Source organism: Diadema antillarum, unplaced genomic scaffold (genome assembly GCF_040938485.1).
Source record: "Diadema antillarum isolate AM-2024a unplaced genomic scaffold, OU_Dant_1.0 scf00000022, whole genome shotgun sequence".
NCBI lineage: Eukaryota > Metazoa > Echinodermata > Echinoidea > Diadematoida > Diadematidae > Diadema > Diadema antillarum.
The window spans coordinates 3,524,406-3,547,006 of NW_027270911.1; the positions used below are offsets into that span (position 1 = coordinate 3,524,406).

The 22,601-nt window shown below is 38.5% G+C and overlaps 1 protein-coding gene across 1 annotated transcript; it reads right to left on the bottom strand.

Annotated features, from left to right (window-relative positions):
* Window positions 1-8,114: 8,114 nt before the first annotated feature.
* Window positions 8,115-17,178, bottom strand: LOC139731256 (uncharacterized). Its single transcript, XM_071642146.1, has 2 exons — window positions 16,348-17,178; window positions 8,115-9,559 (listed from the first exon to the last, which is right to left on the bottom strand). Exons 1-2 carry the CDS (start codon window positions 17,176-17,178, stop codon window positions 8,636-8,638), a joined length of 1,755 nt encoding a protein of 584 aa, XP_071498247.1. The 3' UTR covers window positions 8,115-8,635.
* Window positions 17,179-22,601: the final 5,423 nt, after the last annotated feature.

Genomic DNA, 22,601 nt, shown 5'->3' on the forward strand with positions numbered 1-22,601 from the left:
TATGTATGCACGTATATATAGAGAGAGATAGATTTTGTTAAAGTGAAAGCAATATTTCTTCGTAAAGAGTATACGTCGTTAAATTTGCACGTTGTGTGATTTTCCTTGTGAAGAGAAATGCATCTGTTAAGAATATTATCGTCTTTGTGTGTATGCACATAGACCAAAACCAAAAAAAAGAAAAAAAAAGAAGCAAAAATGGAAGAGATCCAAACTTGATCGCTATTGGCCATGTTGGCGGTACATCACTGCAAGTATACTGTCTTTCAAGATGTTTTAGATTCTTGATCTTGCATTAAAGAAGTCAACAAACATTCACGTCGGAAGCTGATAGAGTATAAGCCATTTGGTGTGCGAGGTTAACTATTCTACCTGTTACCATTCAACTATAGGGCCTAACACCTAAAGTAAGGCAAATTAACAATACACCTGTAACCATAGTAACCAGTGTAAGGCCAATATTGCGCTAGCATCACGTGATAAATTTACGGCACAACACCAACTTAGGGCAACAATTGTTGGCACATCAACTATGTTTAGCAGCACTCCGCGAGATAAGTAGAAGCGATTTAAATCCAGGCCATTGACAAGGTGACTGATAGTCCTTCGAAAATTAGTCTCCAGCTAATCAAAGTTTAATCAGTGTCAATCATTAACTTCCTGAACACACAATGGCATGCGATCAGTATGTGTTTATCGACAAGGATGACGAGGTACATAGTAAGTGCCTGGACTGATTGTACATTGGTCTAGAGATCAAAGTACGGTAGCAACAATGGGTCTCACGCTATCAGCACGTGAAATCTGTTTTCGAGTTACAATTCAGACGAAATCTTCTATGCGGCCACCGCATGATGCTTTAGATCTGCAGCGCGAACGCTAATTGCAGCGCTATTTGGCTAAAGATGGTGTTCTGCTCGATGAGTGAGGCAGCGTTTCTATTTGTTCAACCCGAGAGGCTGCGTCGTCTTAGAGTTCGCATCGCAGATTTAAAGGTCGCTTTAAAAGTGGCCTAGGAACCGGGAGGGGGCTTTTGTTTGGGTGCTGTCATAGTTGGATGAGAAGACAAGTCGTGACGTTATTGCCACATTGCAGGACAATGATACAAAGAAAATGTAAAGAAAGTTCCACAAATATTTCCTATGCAGTTAACAACAAACTTATTCATACTCCTGGAAAATTTTTAGTTTTGAGCACATTTCTTACAAGTACAGGGTGGAGTGATGGTGACTGGGTGTTATATCTCAACATTTCTATTGTTTTGCAAATGAGGTGAAACTAGAATTAATGTCAATTTACAGTACATAAATAAGAGTAAGAAGTTAACACCCAGAACTGATAATTTCTCAGGGGTATGAATAATTTTGTTGTTAACTGTATATACATAAAACAGAAAAAGTATGTATTTTTCCTCAAAAGTCTCTTGAATGGTACAGTTACAGTTGAAATTGAGCTCTAGGTTTTCCACGTTTCCTGATGATGATGATTTTTTTTCAGATAATCAGAAACCTTTTATGAAATAATGAAGGAGTGTGTAATTCGAAAAGGAATTGAAAGTTAATTTGATGATAATTGGTTTTGAAATGACCAGTATCAAAAACAAAGTGATTGTAATAAAAGGTGGGACCTACCTTTTATTTAAAATCGTTTCTTTAACTTTTGTTCTTGGATATCTCAGCCACTTCAAACCAATTTCTATCAAGTAAACTTTGAATTCCTCTTAGAATTGTATACTCTCTAACATTTTATAAAGTGGTATCAAAGTATCTCTCAAAAAGTTAAAAGCTGAATACTCATTTTAATCAATGCTATACTATCCCTTAAATGAAATCTCATTCGAAGGGGGGGGGGATTTTCCTACTTTCTGAAAGAGGAAAGTCAATTGCTCTTGGATTTGTATTGAGATCTCTTTACCATTTGTGGTTTTTTTTTTTCAATCATGGTTAGGAGTGTTCTTATCTCGGGATGGCAGCACCGGGACTTTAAAGATTCATTTTCACCCAATCCATATTTCGGTATTAACACTACCCCTATATAAGTCTTAGATAATTTTAGGTATATTCTTAGACAGTAATAGGCAAGTATATGCACATGATGCAGGCCATGTTTTTCAAGGTGGAACTTTCTTTACATAATATATCGTTAAAGGGATCGTACAGTTTTGGTCGAGACCTAATTTCAGGTTTCTAACATTTTTTCTTTTGTGAGATAATGAGAAACCTCTTATGAAATATGAAAGAACATGTAATTCCATGAGAAATTCAACATTTTGATGAAAATTGGTTTTGAGATGGCTGAGATATCCAAAACAGAGCGATTCTGATAAAGTGTGGGACCCACACTTCATTACAATCGCTTTGTTTTACTTTGATTTTGGATGGTTCAGTCATTCCAAACCTAATTTTCATCAAAACCTCTGAATTCCTGTTTTTCTTGATATCTCGCAAAAAGTTAAAAGCCCAATTCTCATGCATCTCCACCAATACTGTACTACCCCTTTAAAGGGGATGGCTAGAAACTGATCAGTGGGAATCAGTGGGAATGCTGGGGGATGATTGTTCCAATCCTTGTGGGATTCATTTGAGAGTACATTATATATCTATTGTTATGTGAAAATTAATTCCTTCAGCACGGTTTCATATTCAAGTAATGTGCAGTTTAATGTTTCCAGGTTAAGATGCCTGTACAGTGACGGGACGATCGTTAACGTTAAAGAATGTTTACCATGTTTTTCTTGTATGTGTGTGTTTTGGTTTCTTCTGTTTGTTTGTTTTTTCATTATTTGAAATTCAGCAAGAGTATAATACAGTAGAAGGAGGTCAAAATGTGTGAGCATGATGTCCTATACTGAGTGATAAAGATTTTGTGTACGTAATTCAAATAATGGGCTCTAGATCCCGCTCATATTCCCCATCCCCATGACAGCTGCATGGGCGATGTCTCTTCCTTTTTGCGTGTTGCTGAGAATACCGACGATGTTTTGAGTTGATTTGCCTTGTCTATTTACCAAATGTACACATTGTGATAAAATGAATCCAGCATATATGTAAAGAACAGACATTGACAACTATATAGACATGTATGTCAAAGCACACGCCCAGCATAAAAGTCACATGAAGCATGGAATCCGATGGAATATACATAGGATAAATGCAAGTCATCGATGACAATAAAACATGATAAAGCACTTCTACATCAGAATTATCAAAATAATTTTCTTCAGTGGGTACCTGCAAGTGCACGTATAATGGAAGGCGGAATAATGCTCGTGGTTAGTTGGGTCAAGGTTCAATGCCCAATCTTTCCAAACCAGCTCCCCCCCCCCCCCCAAAAAAAAAAAAGAACACACACACACACACACACACACACACACGCATTAGGAGATTCTCGAGAAGTCACGAATTTTCTGGTGTGTTTTATATTCTAAAAAAGTGCCTGTGTGTGGGTGTGTGTGTGTGTGGGGGGGGGGGGGGACTGCAGCAGCAGCACACCCCCCCCCCCCCCTTCCAAGGCCATTTTGTACATCACTGCAAAACGACGGGTACCAAGTTTTAACAGATTTGTTGCAAAGTGACTATAACCAGACGTTTATTTTGGGATGAAACGATTGCTGTTATTAAGCATGTAACTTCCATTATTTCTGCTTGAGAGAGAGCTTATTCAACCCCGTACAAACTCTTCTCTTAAAAACAAAAACACACACAAAAAAAAAAAAACAACCAAGGAAGATTCAAGCGAGAATGTAATGGCTAGGGTTATTCTCTCTTTTTTTTCTTTCTGATAGAAATCCAATGGTAAAAAAAAAAATACCTTGTTTCTTTTATTGATGAATTTAACACTTTGTCACATCAATCTTGATTGTTAGAGTCAGCTGGGGTATCACAAAACAAAACTGAACCGAAAATCATTGTTGGTTACACAAAATCGGGTTAAGATGTCGCAACACTCCGTTTAGACCAGGAAATGACGCGACAGAATCTGACTTTTGCTGGCTCTAAAGTTCGAAAGATAAGAAACCTGTACGTAGTTTTCAAAGTTCTCGACAGCTTTTTATGACTAAGCAGAGTATGACCCTTCAGCTGACCACATCTCAATTTTTGAATATATCAGCCATTCTTTTATGAAATTTATATGAAACTTTGGAAGGCGAAGGCTTTATCAAATAAGGTGGATTACATACTCAGTATTCCTTCAGAAGATTAAAGGGATCATATAGTTTTGGTCGAGACTTAATTTCAGGTTTCTAACATTTTTTGGTGAGATAATGAGAAACCTCTTATGAAAAATGAAAGAGCGTGTAATTCCACGAGAAATCCAACGTTTATTCGATGAAAATTGGTTTTGAATTGGCTGAGATATCCAAAATAGAGCGATTCTAAATAAAGTGTGGAACCCAAATCTTATTACGATCGCTTTGTTTTACTTTTTTTGGATGTTTCAGTCATTCTAAACCCGATTTTCATCAAATAAACTTAGAATTCCTCTTAAAATGTTATGCTCTGTACTATTTCATAAGTGTTGTCTTGGTATCTCGCAAAAAAAAGAGTTAAAAGCCCAATTCTCATCTCGATCAACCAATACTGTACCATCCCTTTAACATCATGCAGAGATCATTATTCAGATGTAACAATGGAATGACTCGCGTATGGGTCAAACCGCAGTTATTATCGTATATAAAGAAATATTTCTATAATATATTATAAAGATAAAGTAACGGTCAATATTGCTCTTAAATCAGCAGTTAGTTGGCGCGGAACTTTGATATCTTTAATAATTGTATGATAAATCAGATTCAAATTTGAACTTGAAGTTGTTAAACAAAACACTGCGTAGGCCTATCTTATATGGATAGGAAATATTGCAAGAGATGTAAGCTGCACTATTTACTGTTTAAATGTACTTAAACTATATTTGCGGGAGGAGCTGAATGCTGTGGGGCAAAGTATAACCCAATAGTAGGTACACATCTACTGAGCAATTGTTTGCAAGGGATGAGATATGAATACAATATTTAGCAGAGTAAGCATATTGCGAAACATCCTGGGCAAAGTCAATAGTGTATATTTACCTACAGTACTCTTATCACTTTTTTCCAAGTGTTCTTGTCACTGTGAGCACCAAAGAATACGATGTACACCGAAATGGGTATAGGAGCTTTGTGCAATATCTTCTCACGCCTCATGGTGCTTCCGATTTTCATGTCATTGTAAGTTTTTAGATGATTTGTTCCTAAAGAAATTTAGGCAAATGTTCCTTTATAACACACGTCAATGAAATAATTTGAATGCTTTACAAAGGTAGAAACATGGCGTGTTGACATTTATAACTTATCTTAAAAGTCGAGACCTGTTAAGTCTCTGTCTGAAAGATGAAGTATGTGACGTAAGTGCTCTTCTTTATACAAACAAAAAACTAATGTGTCTGTGCAGGCTTGGAGGGCCAACTCAACACTTATACCATCCATGAAGAGCCTAAATATCAATAAGAAAAATCAATGCTCAGCTTTGCATGATTTGTCACTTATATATGATGTGCTTCCTTTTGTCAACGCAAGACATCGTCATTGCTCAATGAATAAGATATGTAGATATTCATATATGAATATGTTAGGTATATATGTGTATACAGACACACACACTCACACACACATATGCTTCATAGTTGGTAATGTTCTTTAGTTGATCTAGTGGACTATGGTGGCATGAATACGTTAAAATGTTATTGAAATTAAGACATCATAATGCACATTTTCTTTTCGTTGATAAGCAATTTTGTTTTAAAAATGATCATGTGATTTTCTGATTAGTAGGCCTATATTAAGACATGGCTTGATTCTATTTGTTTGTTCGTTCCATATTTGTATTACTCATACAGAAAACAAAATCCCTTTGCTTAATAGTACAGTATATCATATCGTAGTATTGGAAACATAGCTTTTTCTTGATTGAATATAATGTGAGCATCACGCAGCCACAGCATGCACATTCGTACATTCAAACGCACTTTGATTAAGCAGAAAACAGTCTTCAAAAACTTGTCTTTCTGCAATGTCATGATTTATTTGCATACATCATATCAATTACCTGTACTTACTGTTTCTTGATCTTTTCACCATTACTATGGCGACTATCGCTGTATCTATCACTTATATTCTATATCTAGTGATAAAGAATCTGTATCTATTACTTATATTCTATATCTATGATCAATCACTTTTGATCTATTGATCTATTGGGAAATGATGCGTCAATAATGTAAGACCTAGACTTAGGTGTATGTTAAACCCGACTTATCTCAACAACCAAACATGACACCGCTATTTTTCCATCAAGTCATACTTATCAATTTTCTTTAGTGAAACATATTTATCAATGCTGTCATAAAGTAAATACTGACAAATCGTTTGACAATTGGTGGTGATGCATGATGATGTCTCAAAAATGGTGTTTTATTTTTTAGAAGCATCGAGGAATATAGGGCCTAAACAAACGTAAATTATTGTGACTAGATATATTACCAAACTATACGAGGATGCTGGAATCATAGTTACAAAATATATATATTCAGGTAGCATGGTCAAATAAAGCGAGGACGAAGACATCATGTGACCTGATACAGAGGGATGTCCATTATATGTTTTGAAGGAATGACAAAACACATGAATATAGGACATGGTTTTCATCAATACTCGTTACAGCCTTATCACTCTCACATTTTTAGCATTTTGAGTGATAAGCGATCAGGTTTGTGGAATCAATGAATTATAGAATTAATATCCTTTTACATATTTTCACGCCACAATCTTCGAGGAAAAATGCACTACTAACCTGGGATTGCCCAATGTTATCTCAGCGAAAATGAGTATGATGGGAAGTATCTTATTCAGATGCGAGTTGAAAGAATACAGATTCAAAGTTTCCCTCTATGCCAGAGGACGATATCAATGGATATATGCCATGTACAATCCATGTACTCTCTATCTATTTAAATTGGACCTGTTTTTAGAATGTCGCACATCCACCTAAATGTTATTTTAATAGAGATTAATGCTTCCATCGTGTCCACATCATAAGTCCTCATCCTCACATGTTTTTTTCCCTTCCTTTTCTGGAAGACTTCATCATACCCATCAATCTGGAGCCCTCTCTTCGTATAAAGTCTCTCTAACGCGTATAATTTAGAGAAATATATTTTGAGCTTTTATTTTGTAATATGTGCCGGTGCAAGGAGGTTCAAGAGACGGAGAAAAAATATCTCATTCCCTTTGAACCTAGGTTTAATGAAGCCACTCACAAATATTTGAAGTTTGTGCAAAACTAGATCTGTCTCAACAGGTTGGAATTAGACAGTTGATGACTACCTCCCACTATCACTATCGAAGGAAAATATGTCTTTATAAAATCACGACAATGGAAAGCACTATTTGCAATCCTTACTATGAGCTGTACATAATGCTCAAGACATGGGAAGCCAGAATAGAAATTGCACTATATAGATGAAAATAAAAGTCTAAATCACTTGATTGGTCTAACATATTAATGTATAAAGAAGTCATCTTCTTAAATATTTCACCATATTCAGGGATATTAGTTGTATTTGTCGGTAACATTGATACGAAAAATGATATAAATCAGCTTTCCACGAATGTACAGTAACAAATACTTTAACAATGTACAATTCAAGTTGATACTTTCGCACCTATTTCTGGGCGGGATTGACTTTTGTTTTGTTACGCTATAACATCAGATTAAATTTCATTATAAATCAAAGTAAAATATCCTCTCACATTATTTTGGCTTTCAAATATAATCTCCAGATTGCTCAGAAAGACGACTACACTGAACCCGATCCTCAAAGGCACAGCATGCATGCCCAATTGTGGAAGTCTTTTGTGCAAACGTAGAAAATTGACAGCCGTTTGAATAGCAAACTCGAACTCAATTTCTTGAAACTCCTTCGGCTCTGTTATGCGTGAGTTTGTTTGTGTGTTTTATCTACGTAAAGTGGGCAATTTATTCTAGTCTATCCCGATACATATAGGGTTGATGAGGAACATCACCCTTAGATATACACGCTTGCCCACATAACTGACAAATAGTAGGACATGTATCGCACTGGAGGAGACTTCTCCGCGACTGATCAGTCGCAGCGACTACGACGACTAGAAAGACCAAAAAATGGCTAGCGCTCTCACCAATGAGGCGACAGATCACAGATGTCTCCAAATAAAGTGATAATCTATTCGTCTAGAAGTCGCGGAGACGTCTCCGCGACTTTTCTGCTACTGGTCGCTAATGAGTCTCCGCAAAGTCGCAGAAGCGTTTTGGAGACCTCGCGCATAACAAAGGAGACGTCGCGGAGACGTCTCCGAGACCAGCTGGAGACTGGATAGAGTCTCCGAAAAATCGAACATGTTCGATTCTCTTACAACTCCGCGGGGACTCGGCTACCCTCAAAGAGACGCGGCGGAGACTATGGAGACTCGAGTTGCCACAAGGTTGCCCATTAACCTCAAGCTCAGTGAGATATAATGTACCCACTTCACCCCATTACAATCATGTATCTAATAGTTCTCTGACAATGTCTTTTTGATGTTTCTCCATTATGTTTTCAGGATGCTTGATTCGTGAGCGTTTCAGACTTCAGGCAAAAGAGTAGCTGACGCGTCCTTTTTCTCGAAGACATACAGTTTGCCATCGATACAGACAACAAGCTTGCCTGACATTGCAACGGTGAATGATGGACATTGGTTGCTTTCCAGTGAGCGTTCGATGACCCTTTCTGTTGTTACTTCGTCGCCGAATGAAATCACATCGATGGCATACCAGGTCCTCTTAAGGTTGCTGTGCAGGACGTAGAGTGACTCATCTGTCTCGTGGGATGAGACGCTGAGGATTTCCCTGTCGTGAAGGTTGGTTAGTGCAAAGCCTGAATCACTTAAGATGCCAAGGTTATCGCCAGTTTTGCATCTGGTACGCAGAGCGATATCTCCAGATGGTAAGGAGAAGATCTGAAAAATGACGATGTCATCCGCGACATAAGTCGTCCGGACTCTCTTACCCTCGTCGGGGTCGTAGGCATGGATGGCGGAGCCACCCCAGCCGGCTGCCAAGATCAGACCGTCCTTGCTCACCGCCACGTGAGCCGATCCCGAGAAGGGCGTTTCGATGGTTCGGACGCAATTTCCCGTCTGGTCGTATATTTCGAGTTTGCTGTTGCACAGTCCAGTCACGATTCTGCCATCGGGAAGCGAGGCACAGCTGGTGATGTTGGAGGATTGGCCCCTGTTCACCACGCGGCTGGTCTTGTCTTCCAAGTTTGACACGTAGAGAGAAGAATCGAAGAGCTTCCTCATCGCTATCTCATGGAGGCTGACGCACCCTGCGATGCAGGTCTCTGATATCCCAGAGTCCCATTCACCACGCAGGACCCATGTCTCGGCAGGCTCCTTCCGTTGGACAGCCTCGCGGAAGGTGATGCGGGAGCGATTACTGCAGAGGTGTTCCTCGATGCTGACGCAGTGTTGGAGGGAGGGCCGTCTCGCCATGGTGATCAGTACCTGACGGTTTACAAGTAAAAGAAAATAGGAATGCTTATTGAGGCCGGCGTACTGTAATACAGACGAGATGTATACTTTACTTAGGAAACAATCAAAGGAATGTAGATAGGCCAATTTTGACAATGAGATATGAAGGAAATTTGACTATGAAATCTGAAGAAATGTGAGTGCGAAACGTACGCAGGTTCACAACATTTTTCTCCTATTTTTATTTGTTCTTTTTAAGTCACTGATCCTATAGGTCCCTACTGCCAAAGCTATGATTAAATTTTGGAATGGCGAGGCTCGAGACTCATATCGGAACTCTGTATGCTAACAAAAACATTTTTTAACCGCTTTAAGTGCGAACTATCGCATGTAAATAAAGACAGCACAAAAGAAAAAAAAAACATTTAGAGAATAACCATTTACTGCCGACTCAAATTACTAATCAGAAAAAGGAGGTTTATAAGACAGAATACTACAACTTGACTGTTCGAAATCTTGGTATGTACAAAGAATGATGGGGTCTTGTGTTGGCCTTAGAAATATTTAACGCATGGAGGTGACTACTCCTAGAAGGTCGAGTTGCCTGTATATTTGATGTTCAGAAATAAAGAATCTAATGATCACTTCTGATAACAAGTTGTAAAAAAACTAACAAAGAAAAGATAACCGAAAACAGCACTCCCATCACTTTGCTGAGGGAACTTGAATGCACTGAAAGCACTGTATACATACAGTCTTTAAACGAATGATACCTTTTTCGACGCGGTGTAAGCAAAGCTGATGTCAATGAAGCCGCAATCCCAGGTGCTCTGATATCTTCGGAGACGTCGCAGCACAATATCTGTGTCACAGAGTGTGTTTCAGAAGCCCTCGAGCTCACGTGCATACGTCCGTCTTCGATCGAAGTCTGCGGACATAAACTCAAACGTTGTGTCATCACCAACCGTTTTTGTGGCCTGCCACTCGTACGCCGTCGGTGTATCAGTAGCGAGCACAAGATGGCGCACTAAGAAGTACTAGTATAACCTGGTCATTGATGGGAGAACCAAGGAGGTTTAAGAGTTGGAGTTCCAACTGGCTGTACTTATTCACAGTTGTCAGATTTCTATTGATGTATAACAAAAGGATTCCACAGGTACATTTGTGCCTTTGATGATCGATGTTCGACGTCGCCGTCTTGCTGAGCAATCTGAAGATATCATTTTGAACGTTAGCATAATGTTGATCATATTTTGCTTATCTATTTATCAAATGAGATGAAATTTCACTTAATGATAAAGCATGTAAATCAAAAGCCAATCCCGTCAAGAAATTTGTGCAAAAGTGTAAATCAGAGCTGTATCATGTGAAAATGTTTAAAACTGTGCCATCCTGGAAAGCCAGTTTTATCACTTTTTCACTCGAATTCCACAAATAAAACTAATATGGAAACATCTTTAAGTACAATATTATTCTTTATTGGTAGATATGTCAAATTAATGCCAGGGTATGTCCAGTCGAGTAATTTTCATCTTTATTTCAGCATTTTCTGCCCAATTTCTATTCGCGCATCCTCGTGTACAACCTACCTTTTATAAAACGGGGAGCGAAGATCCTGTTTGGCACATGCTAATTCAAATAATTTTGAGTGGAGGCATCGAACATCAAGCAAAGGAAGTATGACGGTTGTGACTCCATTCCCTTGAACCTCCTTGGTAGAACGCACTCATAACGGGTACGTGTATTTTGTTCTTTTGCTCCACGCCTGCTCTTCCGCTCATTTCGTTGAGTTTGTTATCATGTCGTGTCTTACGACATCATAGCAAATCAAATCTTTCTAAGCCACTTCATTGTACCAATTATCGAATCCCTTCCAGCCATCTTCATATTAAACCAAATTGTTCCAACTCATTTTATACCCTATAGTCATACCAATAGCGAAACGCGCCACTCCTATAAACACAAACGTAAAACTAATACTCATCAGCAATAAAACTATGGACTTTTAGACTATACGCGTAATCATTCATCTTTTTGTCACTATGTGATATTTTTCTTTTCGTTTCGTTTATTCATTCCAATAAAAGACCAGTGGTTAAAAAGAAATCAGTCAAAATGAACTCATTCACATAATTCAACAGAAAAAAATATATATATTTGCCATATCAAGCAGGGCATGGACATAAAAAAAAAAGAGAAATAGAGAAAAGCTTTGAGGCCTTGCACTAAACAAATTCTCTAAGGTATGAATGAGGCACATTGAGTGTTTCACAATTTCAAACATTAACAACAACAAAACACAAAAATGTATCAATCAAAATGTGCAGACAAAAACAATAAGGTTCAGTATTTTTTAAAGATACTTGTAAAATATTTTTAAAGAGACTTTTTGAACATCTTCAAATACTTATGACACCGTATATCTTTAACTTGAAACAAATGAAAACAAAAATTACTGCGACGAGTAACATAATGATGAATGCTGTCATTTACCAAAAAAAAAAAAACATTTGAGAAATATTGAGAGGGAACAAAGTCTAAAAATCAAAAAAAAATCAATTATTGCTCTATGATATAAAAATAATTCACTGAAAATTCAAAATATTCAACTTTTTAGATAAAGGGGCTGAATGAGCAAAATAAAAACTACATGTGCAAATACGTACCGCTTTCTTCTGCTGCAACTTTATCAATGTATCTACATTTGACTGACTACAATTTCATCAAACAACTGCACAATATGCATGTTAAAATCATTCATTCGTCCAAGCGTATGGCACAGTGTGCCTGGGTGGTACCGTTTGCTGACTATGATTAGTCACCTGGGGCAAACCACGAAGGGTTCGGCATCATTCGCCCGTTTTCTTGTGCAGTAGGTGGGTATAATTGGGGCCACTTCACCGGGTTGACACCCTGCTCTTTGCGATGAATGAATGAAGTGGAATCGTTTACATATGCGTGAGTCGTGGCTAACTCACACACAGGACCTCCAATTTACATGTCTCTTACTAGAGGAGACAGAATACTTACACACACAACATTGCTCATTGAGACTCGGGAATCGAACCCAGCGCCCTTTGATCTGAAGGTACAACAGATGAAAATATAGGAAATATCTCTGCAACACTTACTATAGAAATCAAATGAAATCAATGTGCGATAAGTACAAGTGAAAGAAACAAGAACGTGTATCATACCGACACAAGAGAGATACAGTTTAGTAGATCGGGTATGTAGTTATGAATATTAAAAGGTAGAAAATATAAGTTCAAATTCTTCTCTACAATCACTCCAAGATCTCTGACGGACTAAGAGATGGGATTGTACTATCGTCAAAAGTAAATACCATGAGCATGATGAGAGAACTACTTGGACCGAACTGTGAATAAACATGTACAAAATTGTTAATGACATATTATATTGCTGAGAAGAGTTGAACTGAGTTATCAAAAGCAAGAAAAATCTTTTCTTTTGTATTACTACCAGCTGCCAAAAACTGGAATACAAAAAAAAAATAGCCTCTCAGCAACATTCACACTTACACACACACACACACACACACACACTCACACACATTTATATATTGACCTATATGTGTTTATAAGGTAAACATATCGCGTGAACATGAGAGCATACAACAAAGTGTTGTTTTTTTTTCAATCTTGTCTCCCTCTGTACAAATGAAATTTGTAAGATAGCAACTACTGATTTACATTTTTAACAAATCTTATGTCCGAAAAACTCATACCCCGTATCTTTACCCCTCTGATTTCAAATTACATGCTATCATTAATAACAAAGTTGCTGTTTATTCATTAATACAATGTATGAAATGAGAAAAACCGTGGAATCATTACATACGAATACAGCTGAAAAAGTTACTGTTTATACAATACAATGTTTGGAATGAGAACAATACCAGGAGATCATTGCGTACGAATACATTGATGTTGATGGGTGATTACAGGCTAAATACATTATTCCAGCAGAACAGTAAATGATTTCTTCTATCCATACAAAGACAGCTATGGAAGTACTGAAGTTATAATACAGAGAATGAATATAGACACTGGAAATAGGATACATTGAAATGCAGGGCAATCTATACATTAATACTATGATTATGTAATACTTTTAAGCAATATACAGTCTTTATTGTAAGGTTATTATCTCTCAGATACAATCACGTGACTATAACCTCCACGAAAAGACGATTACAGAAGTACCGAATCTGGGTATGTTTGAATACAACAATCGGAAAGAAAAACGAAATCAGTGCTTGATTACTATATATAGAAATATTCAGTATGAAAGATGATCCATAATGAATAACATCTACATACTATACAATGCTATTGGCTACACTTCCAAAGTACACTCTATACGGATTAATACATGCAGTAAAAAGGATAGTGTATAGCTGTTGATTTTCAAAAGGATGTAAAACAAACGACGTAATCTCACATACTGTGGACCCATCTACTCTAATAGTACATTGTATTATATTCATACATACACACACTCGTGAACGTTGCGATATGATAAACCGTTAGATGAAATCGGGGGAAAAAACCGAAATCAATGCTGGAATACTACAGAAATATAGGCTATTTACTATGAAAGATGATCCGCAATGAATAATATCAACACACTATACAATGCTATTGGCTACACTTCCAAACATACACCCTATAAGAATTGATACATGCAGTAAAAAGGGTAGCATACGGTTGTTGATTTTCACAAGGATGTGAAACAAACGACGTAATCTCAAATTCTGTGGACCCATCAATACTCTCATAGTATTATATTCATACATACACACACTTGTTGACGTTGCTATATGATAAACGGTTAGAAAAAAAAAAACCGAACTCATTCCTCCATCTCCCTCGACTTTATATAGTCTGGAAATTGTTTTTGTAGAACATTGTGAAAAGCTATCAATGCCATTGAAGCATTTTAGAACGGTTGTTTGTGTAGTGCTTCCATCGAAGCTTTTTGGCTAATATTGCCTTTTTATTCGTAAGATCGTGTTATATAGCGTTATTTAACACATTTCTTATGCATTACCATAAATTGAGTAAAAAATATCGACAACATTTTTTTTTTTTCATGTGAGAACTACAGTTATGTTTCCCTTAAAATTCAGATAGGGGAGTTTGCAGACCAAAGGGAGATAGATTCTGGACTGAAATTATTATCTCATGTCAGTGTGTATGTAACTTGCGCGATATCACTCTTATAAAACAAAACTTCTATAACTTTCTTTCTTGCCTGATGGTTACAATGAAGCTTTCCTGTGTTTGATTCAAATAAAAGAGTTATGTTAAACATGGAGTGCCAGCGTGTTTTACCGTCCCCGCATCAGCCTGGCATGGTGAACGTGAAGTAAGCGCTCAGTGAACACTGTGGTCTTTTGTCGTCATAACACACGACAAACCTGCCTGACAGATAACAGAGATAGAGCCATTCGAGTACACATCCTCTCTACACTCCTGTTTGATTATCATTGGGCAAAAACCTCACTGTACTGTCCACATACGAATGAACACAGGGTTTCCAAGCATTTCAAGAAAACAAAATTCCCTGATTTGTCATTGATTTTTTTTTTCTCTGTTGAAGTCTCAAAATTCCATGATAATTATTTCTACTCATTTCCATTTCCAATGGATGTTGTTTTGATATGCAAAATAAATAAATAGATAAATAAATAAATAACAGAGTCTACCTGAATACTCTGGATTTCAATCAAATTTCCTTGACTTTTCCCTGATTTGAGGCATTTTTATCAAATTCCCTGACTTTTCCCTAACTGAAAAAAGTAAAACAAATTCCCTGGTTTCCATAATTTCCCTGATGGGCTGGGAACTCAGACACATAAACGTGATACACCTGTTTTGAGAACATGGATCGATCAATCACAGTCATGATTCCTGAAGCTCTTTAAGGAGGTCAATAATGAAATGTGGAGGTCTCCTGTAGATGGTGAAATGAGTGTTAGGACACTCGATAAGCAAGCCCGGTGATAGTACGTCAAGTGAGGGAAAACAAATCCCCGAATCACGTTGCCATTCTGTAACGCGACGTAATACTTGGTAGTTGATACCTGAAAGTTCAAAAACCACCCACACTTCTTTCCCACGACCCTGCCATTCTAAAGACATAACGTACACGCAGTCGGTTGAGACATCGACGGCAATGCTCCCAACACCACATACACCATTGATGTGAGTTTTATACTTGATGGCACCAGATCGATTCAATATAGAAATATCGTTACCGTGACTGCAGCAAGTAAGCACGACCACGTCTCCTGTTGACATGGTCTTCAAGGCTTTAATTGACGTGCCATCTGCCAACTTCATTGCGCGTAGGCATTTCCCATCGTTGGGCCTGAACACAGAAATGGAAGATCCACCGTTTCCTGCTGTAATAATCATTCCATTTTCATCTACGGTGACTAAAAGTGGTTTGAGGTACTTGGTATCAATTGTTCTCGCATGATTCCAAAGCTGATCGTACAGCACGAGTTTGCCATCAATGGTACCAAAGACATGTCCACAATCAGACAGAGAACTGTAGCAGACATAATTGAACCCCCGTATGTTGAGTGTAGCATGCTTAGTAATATGACATCTCATCTCATCAAAACACACGATGGATATGTGATCCACCTCTTTGATAACCACTTCCTGGCTTCTAATGCACCCCAGGAGAAGCATGGAAGAACTCTCCATGTACACATCCCTTACTCTAACCCATCTGTCTTCCAACCCTACTATTTCACCAAGGTGTCCAGTCCCCCTTTTAAAGTTTACTTTTCCAATCTCTCCTTTCACTCTGTCCAGTTTCTCTTTGCTGAGCTCGACATCGAGACACTCATTCATCCGTTGGATGATGTCACAGAAATTTCCCATCATTAGATTCTCTTGCTTCCTTAGAAGGGTTTCAGCTTCCCTGATGGTTGTATCTAACTCTTCGAGACCAAGCTTGCGCTTCCACCTTTCCAGTCCCCGTTTAACACTGTCTACCTGCTCCTCAAGAGAGTTCTGTTCCTCCTGAATTAGGTGGAGTTTGTTATCTGCTTCATCTCTTGGGCGTTTCAGCCTCTTGTTTCGCTCTTCGTTTAATTTCCTGATCTTCTCATCGTACTCTGCATTGATCCTCTCTTCCGCCTGATCTCTGTCATCAATAACCTTCTGTTTCTCTTCTTCAACTGCATTTGACACTTGTTCCGTAATCATCGTTAAATGAGAGGCCATTTGATGTACTTCTATGTCGCTTTGTTGAAGCACATGACCTCTAACTTTAGCATGGTGCACGAGATCCACAAGTTGTTTAGCCCTCTTTTTATTCACGTCTCGAATGTCGTCTCGTTGGCACGCTGTGTGATACGAGGTTACGGCACACCACTGGCAAATTGCATAGTTATGGGTGACGCAGAAAAGTTTTGTTACCTTGTCAGTGTGCTTGTGGCAGGTCCATTTCACCTCGTATGCTAACCCCTTGATGGAATCCTTGTGTTTAATGGCACATTCATCGCAGAGTTTTTTCTCAACCTCCAGGCGGTAGGAAGCTTCGGCAGACTTCACGTCGGAGTGGCACTCATCACACTTGGATTTATTTGTTGGAGTAAAACCAGAGGCCATGATGGAACGTATTTGGGACTTCCACAGGAGAAGACTTATCTGCCGACATATCAGTAAAGAAAAAAAAAACCCGAAGATTAGTTAACTTATTATATTAGTTGTTTTCATGGTTTTACACTTCAAAGTTGTTATTGTATAATGTTACTTTAATTGGACCTGTCTGCGGAATTGCCCCCCTTGTTTTTCATGAGTGGGGGCCGACCGTGAATGAAAGGAACAGTCACCATTGTGTTAAAGCCTCAACCCCAAGACATACTTTCATTTTCGCCATAAAAGTTTCTTTGTCTGAACTTTTTTAGATCAGTAGTCCCTGGGATTTTTTGTTTTCTGTCCAAGATAGATACAGATTACACATAATATAGACTGATATTCATTTAATTCGGTATATTGGAAATGTCAAGGGTTTTATTTTGTGAAAGAAAACAAGACAAGACAGAATAATAATTTGAAAAGTAGTCGAACTACCATATAAAATGTGTCGTTCTGTTCAGTTTCCCAAATTTCTCTCGTATATTGAAGCTTATAAGCAATGAAATACTTACCGGGAATTCAACATCTTATATAATAAATAACTAGTTAAGAATGTACATGCTGTTTCAGTATTGTGCGCGTGGGCTTGCTGCTCTGTATGTGTGTATTGATGTCTTTTCTGCAGATTTTGCATTAAAGTCACCCTTATTCTAATGTTGAACTATTGTCACGAACTCTTCATTTGTCAAACTACTTATACTGTGATACTTTTCTCTGTATTCAAGCTGCATGAAATTTTATACACATGCAGTTAGAATACACAGAAAAGTATCATTATCACTTTAAATCAGTGTAAATGGCCTTAGATTTGGGAATAGGCCAGCCCTTTTGTTACCTCAGAAAACGAAAAGGAGAAAGGAGTATGTTTACACCGCCCATGATATAAAAGTGATCTATTTCAAAAGGGCCACAATGCATTACTATCTATAGGACCGAGAAAAACGCACGCACACACACACACACACACACACACACATCGGAAGCTTGAACGCCACAACATGTGTGCAGTCTCTGACAATGCTATCATGCAAGAATCTGTTCCATATCTGAATTCATACAATGTCAGAGATAGATGTGCAGTGAATGACGAAGATCAAGGTGAAGAAACGAAACCTCACATCATGCAACACCATGCAGGTAGATTTAATCACGAAAACCAACTCTAGTACAGTGTAGGCCTAAACTATAGGTCCCTTATGAATTTGCCAAGAGTAAACGCAACACTATACTTGCAGGTGCTCCTTGAAGGAACAGTCTCTTCCAAGTCTCATGTGACTTCTGGAGTTCCACAGGGTAGTGTTGTTGGCCCCATGTTATTCCTTCTGTTCATCAATGACCTGCCAGAGTATCTGTCACACAATACCACTGTTAGGCTGTTTGCAGACGACTGCCTAATCTATCACAGCATCAGGTCAGAAGAAGACAGTGTGCAACTCCAGGGAGACATCAAGGCACTGGAATGATGGGAAGCCGACTGGCTAATGGAGTTCAACCCCCCCCCCCCCGCCCCCCCCCCCCCAAAAAAAATGCCAGGTCCTCCATGTTACCAACAAACGTAAACCCATCAGGACGTCATACACCATTCATGGACAAACCATGGAGAAAGTAGACACTGCAAAATATCTTGGAGTCTACCTCCATGAGAAGCTCAGCTGGAACCAGTATACACATCAGCCAAGTAGCAAAAAAGGCTAATTCCACCAGAGCCTTTCTCGAGAGGAACATCAGATCATGTCCACACAAAGTCAAGGTGCTTTGCGACTTCACCCTGCTCAGACCAGTCCTGGAATATCATGAATATGGAAGCATAATCTGGGATCCCTTCACCCAGTCAAACATTATGAAACTGGAAATGATCCAGAGAAGGTATGCACGCTTCGTCTGCAATGACCATCACAGAACATGCAGTGTCACAGCCATGCTTCAAAAACTTCAATGACCATCCTTGCAAGAAAGAAGAGTACAGGTAAAGGTTGCAATGATGTTCTGCAATAAGAACTCCATGATATCCATTCCCGCAACAGTTCTGACCCCATCGCCACCTCATTCAAATAGGGGCCACGACCAGAAACTCCAAGTACCATTTGCAAGAACACAAGTACTCCAAAGAAGCTTCTTCCCAGATGCAAGCAGGCTTTGGAACTCACTACCCCAGGCCGTGGTCTCCTGTGCCTCTCTGTCAAGCTTTAAGAGAGAGGTACTCAAGATCCAGCTCTGTTAAGACACGGATGCCTGTTTTTTTAACCGCACATAGTTCCATGTAGATTTTTCTTAATCCAGACACTGTACATATGCCTGCACAGCACAACAGTACGAAAATACACCGGACGGTGGCCTGTACTCAGTGGCGTATCTAGGGAAAACGGCGCCAGGGGCAAGTGGAGAAAATTGCGCCCCTAATTTCTGAAAAAGTGTTCAACCCCAACCCCATCCCGGTAGGGACTTTAAAAAAGGTCCACATGATATGCTTTTTCAAGCACTTAAAAGGGGTCTTTTGATGGTGATTTAAATGTGATAAATTTAGATGAATTTTGGCGAGCGAGCGAGCGAGCCGAAAATTCTTGTATATTTCCGCGTCATCATCACGTTTTGTTCTTATTTTTTTATTTTTTTGGATAAATTTTGGCGAGCGAGGGCAGCGAGCGAGCCGAAAATTTCTGTATTTCAGCTTGCAAAACATGGAATTCTTGTCATTTCTTGCTTATTAGATTCTACAATTCTAATCAGATATAGTGACGGCCTTATAGATAACGATTTATACCAACAAACTGAGGACTTGAAAAATAGGCCTACTCCAAATTAGTACGCACGAGTGAGCCGAAATGTGTATAATTTCGCGCCATCACCACGTTTTGTTCTTATTTTTTGTATACATAAATTTTGGCGAGCGAGCGCAGCGAGCGAGCCGAAAATTTATGTATTTCAGCTTGCAAAACATGGAATTCTTGTCATTTCTTGCTTATTAGATTCTACAATTCTAATCAGATATAGTGACGGCCTTATAGATAACGATTTATACCAACAAACTGAGGACTTGAAAAATAGGCCTACTCCAAATTAGTACGCACGAGTGAGCCGAAATTTGTATAATTTCGCGCCATCACCACGTTTTGTTCTTATTTTTTGTATACACAAATTTTTGCGAGCGAGCGCAGCGAGCGAGCCGAAAATTTCTGTATTTCAGCTTACAAAACATGGAATTCTTGTCATTTTTTGCTTATTAAATCTTACAATTATAATCCAGATATAGAGACGGCCTTATAGATAACGATTTATACCAACAAACTGAGGACTTGAAAAAAAAATACTCTAGATTAGTACGCGCGAGTGAGCCGAAATTTGTATATTTCCGCGTCATCATTACGTTTTGTTCTTTAATATCTTGTTTGCTTTGGTTTTTTGCGCCCCCCCCCCCCCCGTATGTTCGACACCTTTTGCGCCCTCGTTTGATCCAATGGGCGATCGCTTCAGAACGAAAGATATACAATTGCAGCCGCTGCTCCATGTAACATTTTCACTTCTAACGATGGCATGTGTGAACACAATATACATTGTCATTTTGTCCGCGTCATCATCACGTTTTGTTCTTATCTTCTTTTTTATATATATAAATTTTGGCGAGCGAGCACAGCGAGCGAGCCGAAATGTCAGCTTACAAAACATGGAATTCTTGTGTGAACACAATAAACATTGTCATTTTTTGTTTTTATCTTGTTTGATTTGGTTTTTTCACCCCCCAGAGCTTTTTTTCTTCTTCTTCTTCTTTCTTTCTTTTTTTCTTCTTTTTTTAATTATTTTTTTCGTTTTCGGCGCCCCCAAGGAGTGGCGCCCGGGGCTCTTGCCCCCCCCCCTTGCCCCCCCCCCCCTCCAGATACGCCACTGCCTGTACTTATAGTGAAGAAGAAGAAGAACAAGCATGCAATTTGAAAGAATTGCTTCGATTTTTGTTTCTTTCTGTAGAAGAAGGCAGCAAATGATGGCTATAAAATGAGAAGAAAACGGGCTGCGGGGATTGTCCAAGAGGGGGGAATCCCACTTTGAAATCTGTGAAAAAGGGGGATTTCTATGATGCATGATTAAATTGGTGCAACTCAATCGAATTGACTGCAACTCGCGTCAATTCCATTCCTCACTCTTACCAACTGAATAAATCCAAGCGTTGGACATTATAGATATTGAAAACATATTAGCAATACAGTTGCAAAACAAGTAACATCCCAAGGCAATTAATTGTGATAATGATAAGAAGTACAAGATAGTAGAAGTAGAGGAGTCTATAGGTCTATCTTCATTCTTTGACTTGTACCAATGTCATAAAGAGGAAATAATTGATATGATTGATCTGACCTCTGCAGTCCACTGAGAAGCGATGAGTGTAATGCTTCATCAAAGATACATGTTTGTAGCAAAAATTATTGAACGTTGCTTTATAAACTTACGTAGAGAGTTAAAGAATCACAAAATAACGATTGCTGAATTATGTCATATTTTTTGTTGTATTTGCAAGGCGGTATAATTTTCATTTTTGTATATATAAGGCAGTATCATGTAACTTTCCATTTTAAATGTGTGGAAAAATCGTTTAAACGTACTTAAAGAGTTATTACTCAGTTGATACAACCTGTATACCAGAAACCTAACAATGCTCTTTTGATATTTTTACACTCAGTCTACTTGTTAAGTTACTTTAATGGCGGTTGACTGTCAGATCAAAGTCCTCTGATGTATATCGTATTATTGTGCCATTACTACGCGCGACAACCTGACAAGACTACAATCCACTTCTTGTATATTACATTGTATATGCACTTCGCAATTAGATTGATACCTAATTTTGTTGACATGTCAGGCACACATGACTGAGCTCATAAACTTTAAAGACATGCAACGATGACAAATTACACTTCCTCCAAGTTTGAGTATGACATGAAGGTACAATGAATGTCTCACTGAATGGATGAGATCTGTCAATGAAAGCGGCCAAATAAACAGGCCAGCCTGCACGAATGCATGTTTGTGCTTAGGGTTTCATCTAACATTTTATGGTCCATAACCTCTAACATATGGCCACCTGCCCGATAACGTGGTCACTCCAGCTAAGGTCAACCCACAAAGTCCATTTATATATATTAAACGCATATAGCTCGCACCGAAAAACCCTGTCTTGAATTTAAAGAGATAATGGGTTAGCCTTTGTGGGAGTAGCCAAGTTATCAACAACCGTGGCCATGTTGAAGGTTATAAACGGTTACCATAAAAGGTTAGAACAAGGAGGTACAGTACCTCCTTGGTTAGAAGAAACCCTAAACATAAATCTGCAGTCGTGCAGCCTGGCCTGTTAATTTGACCACTTTCATTGACAGATCCCATCCCTTCGGTGAGACATTCATTGT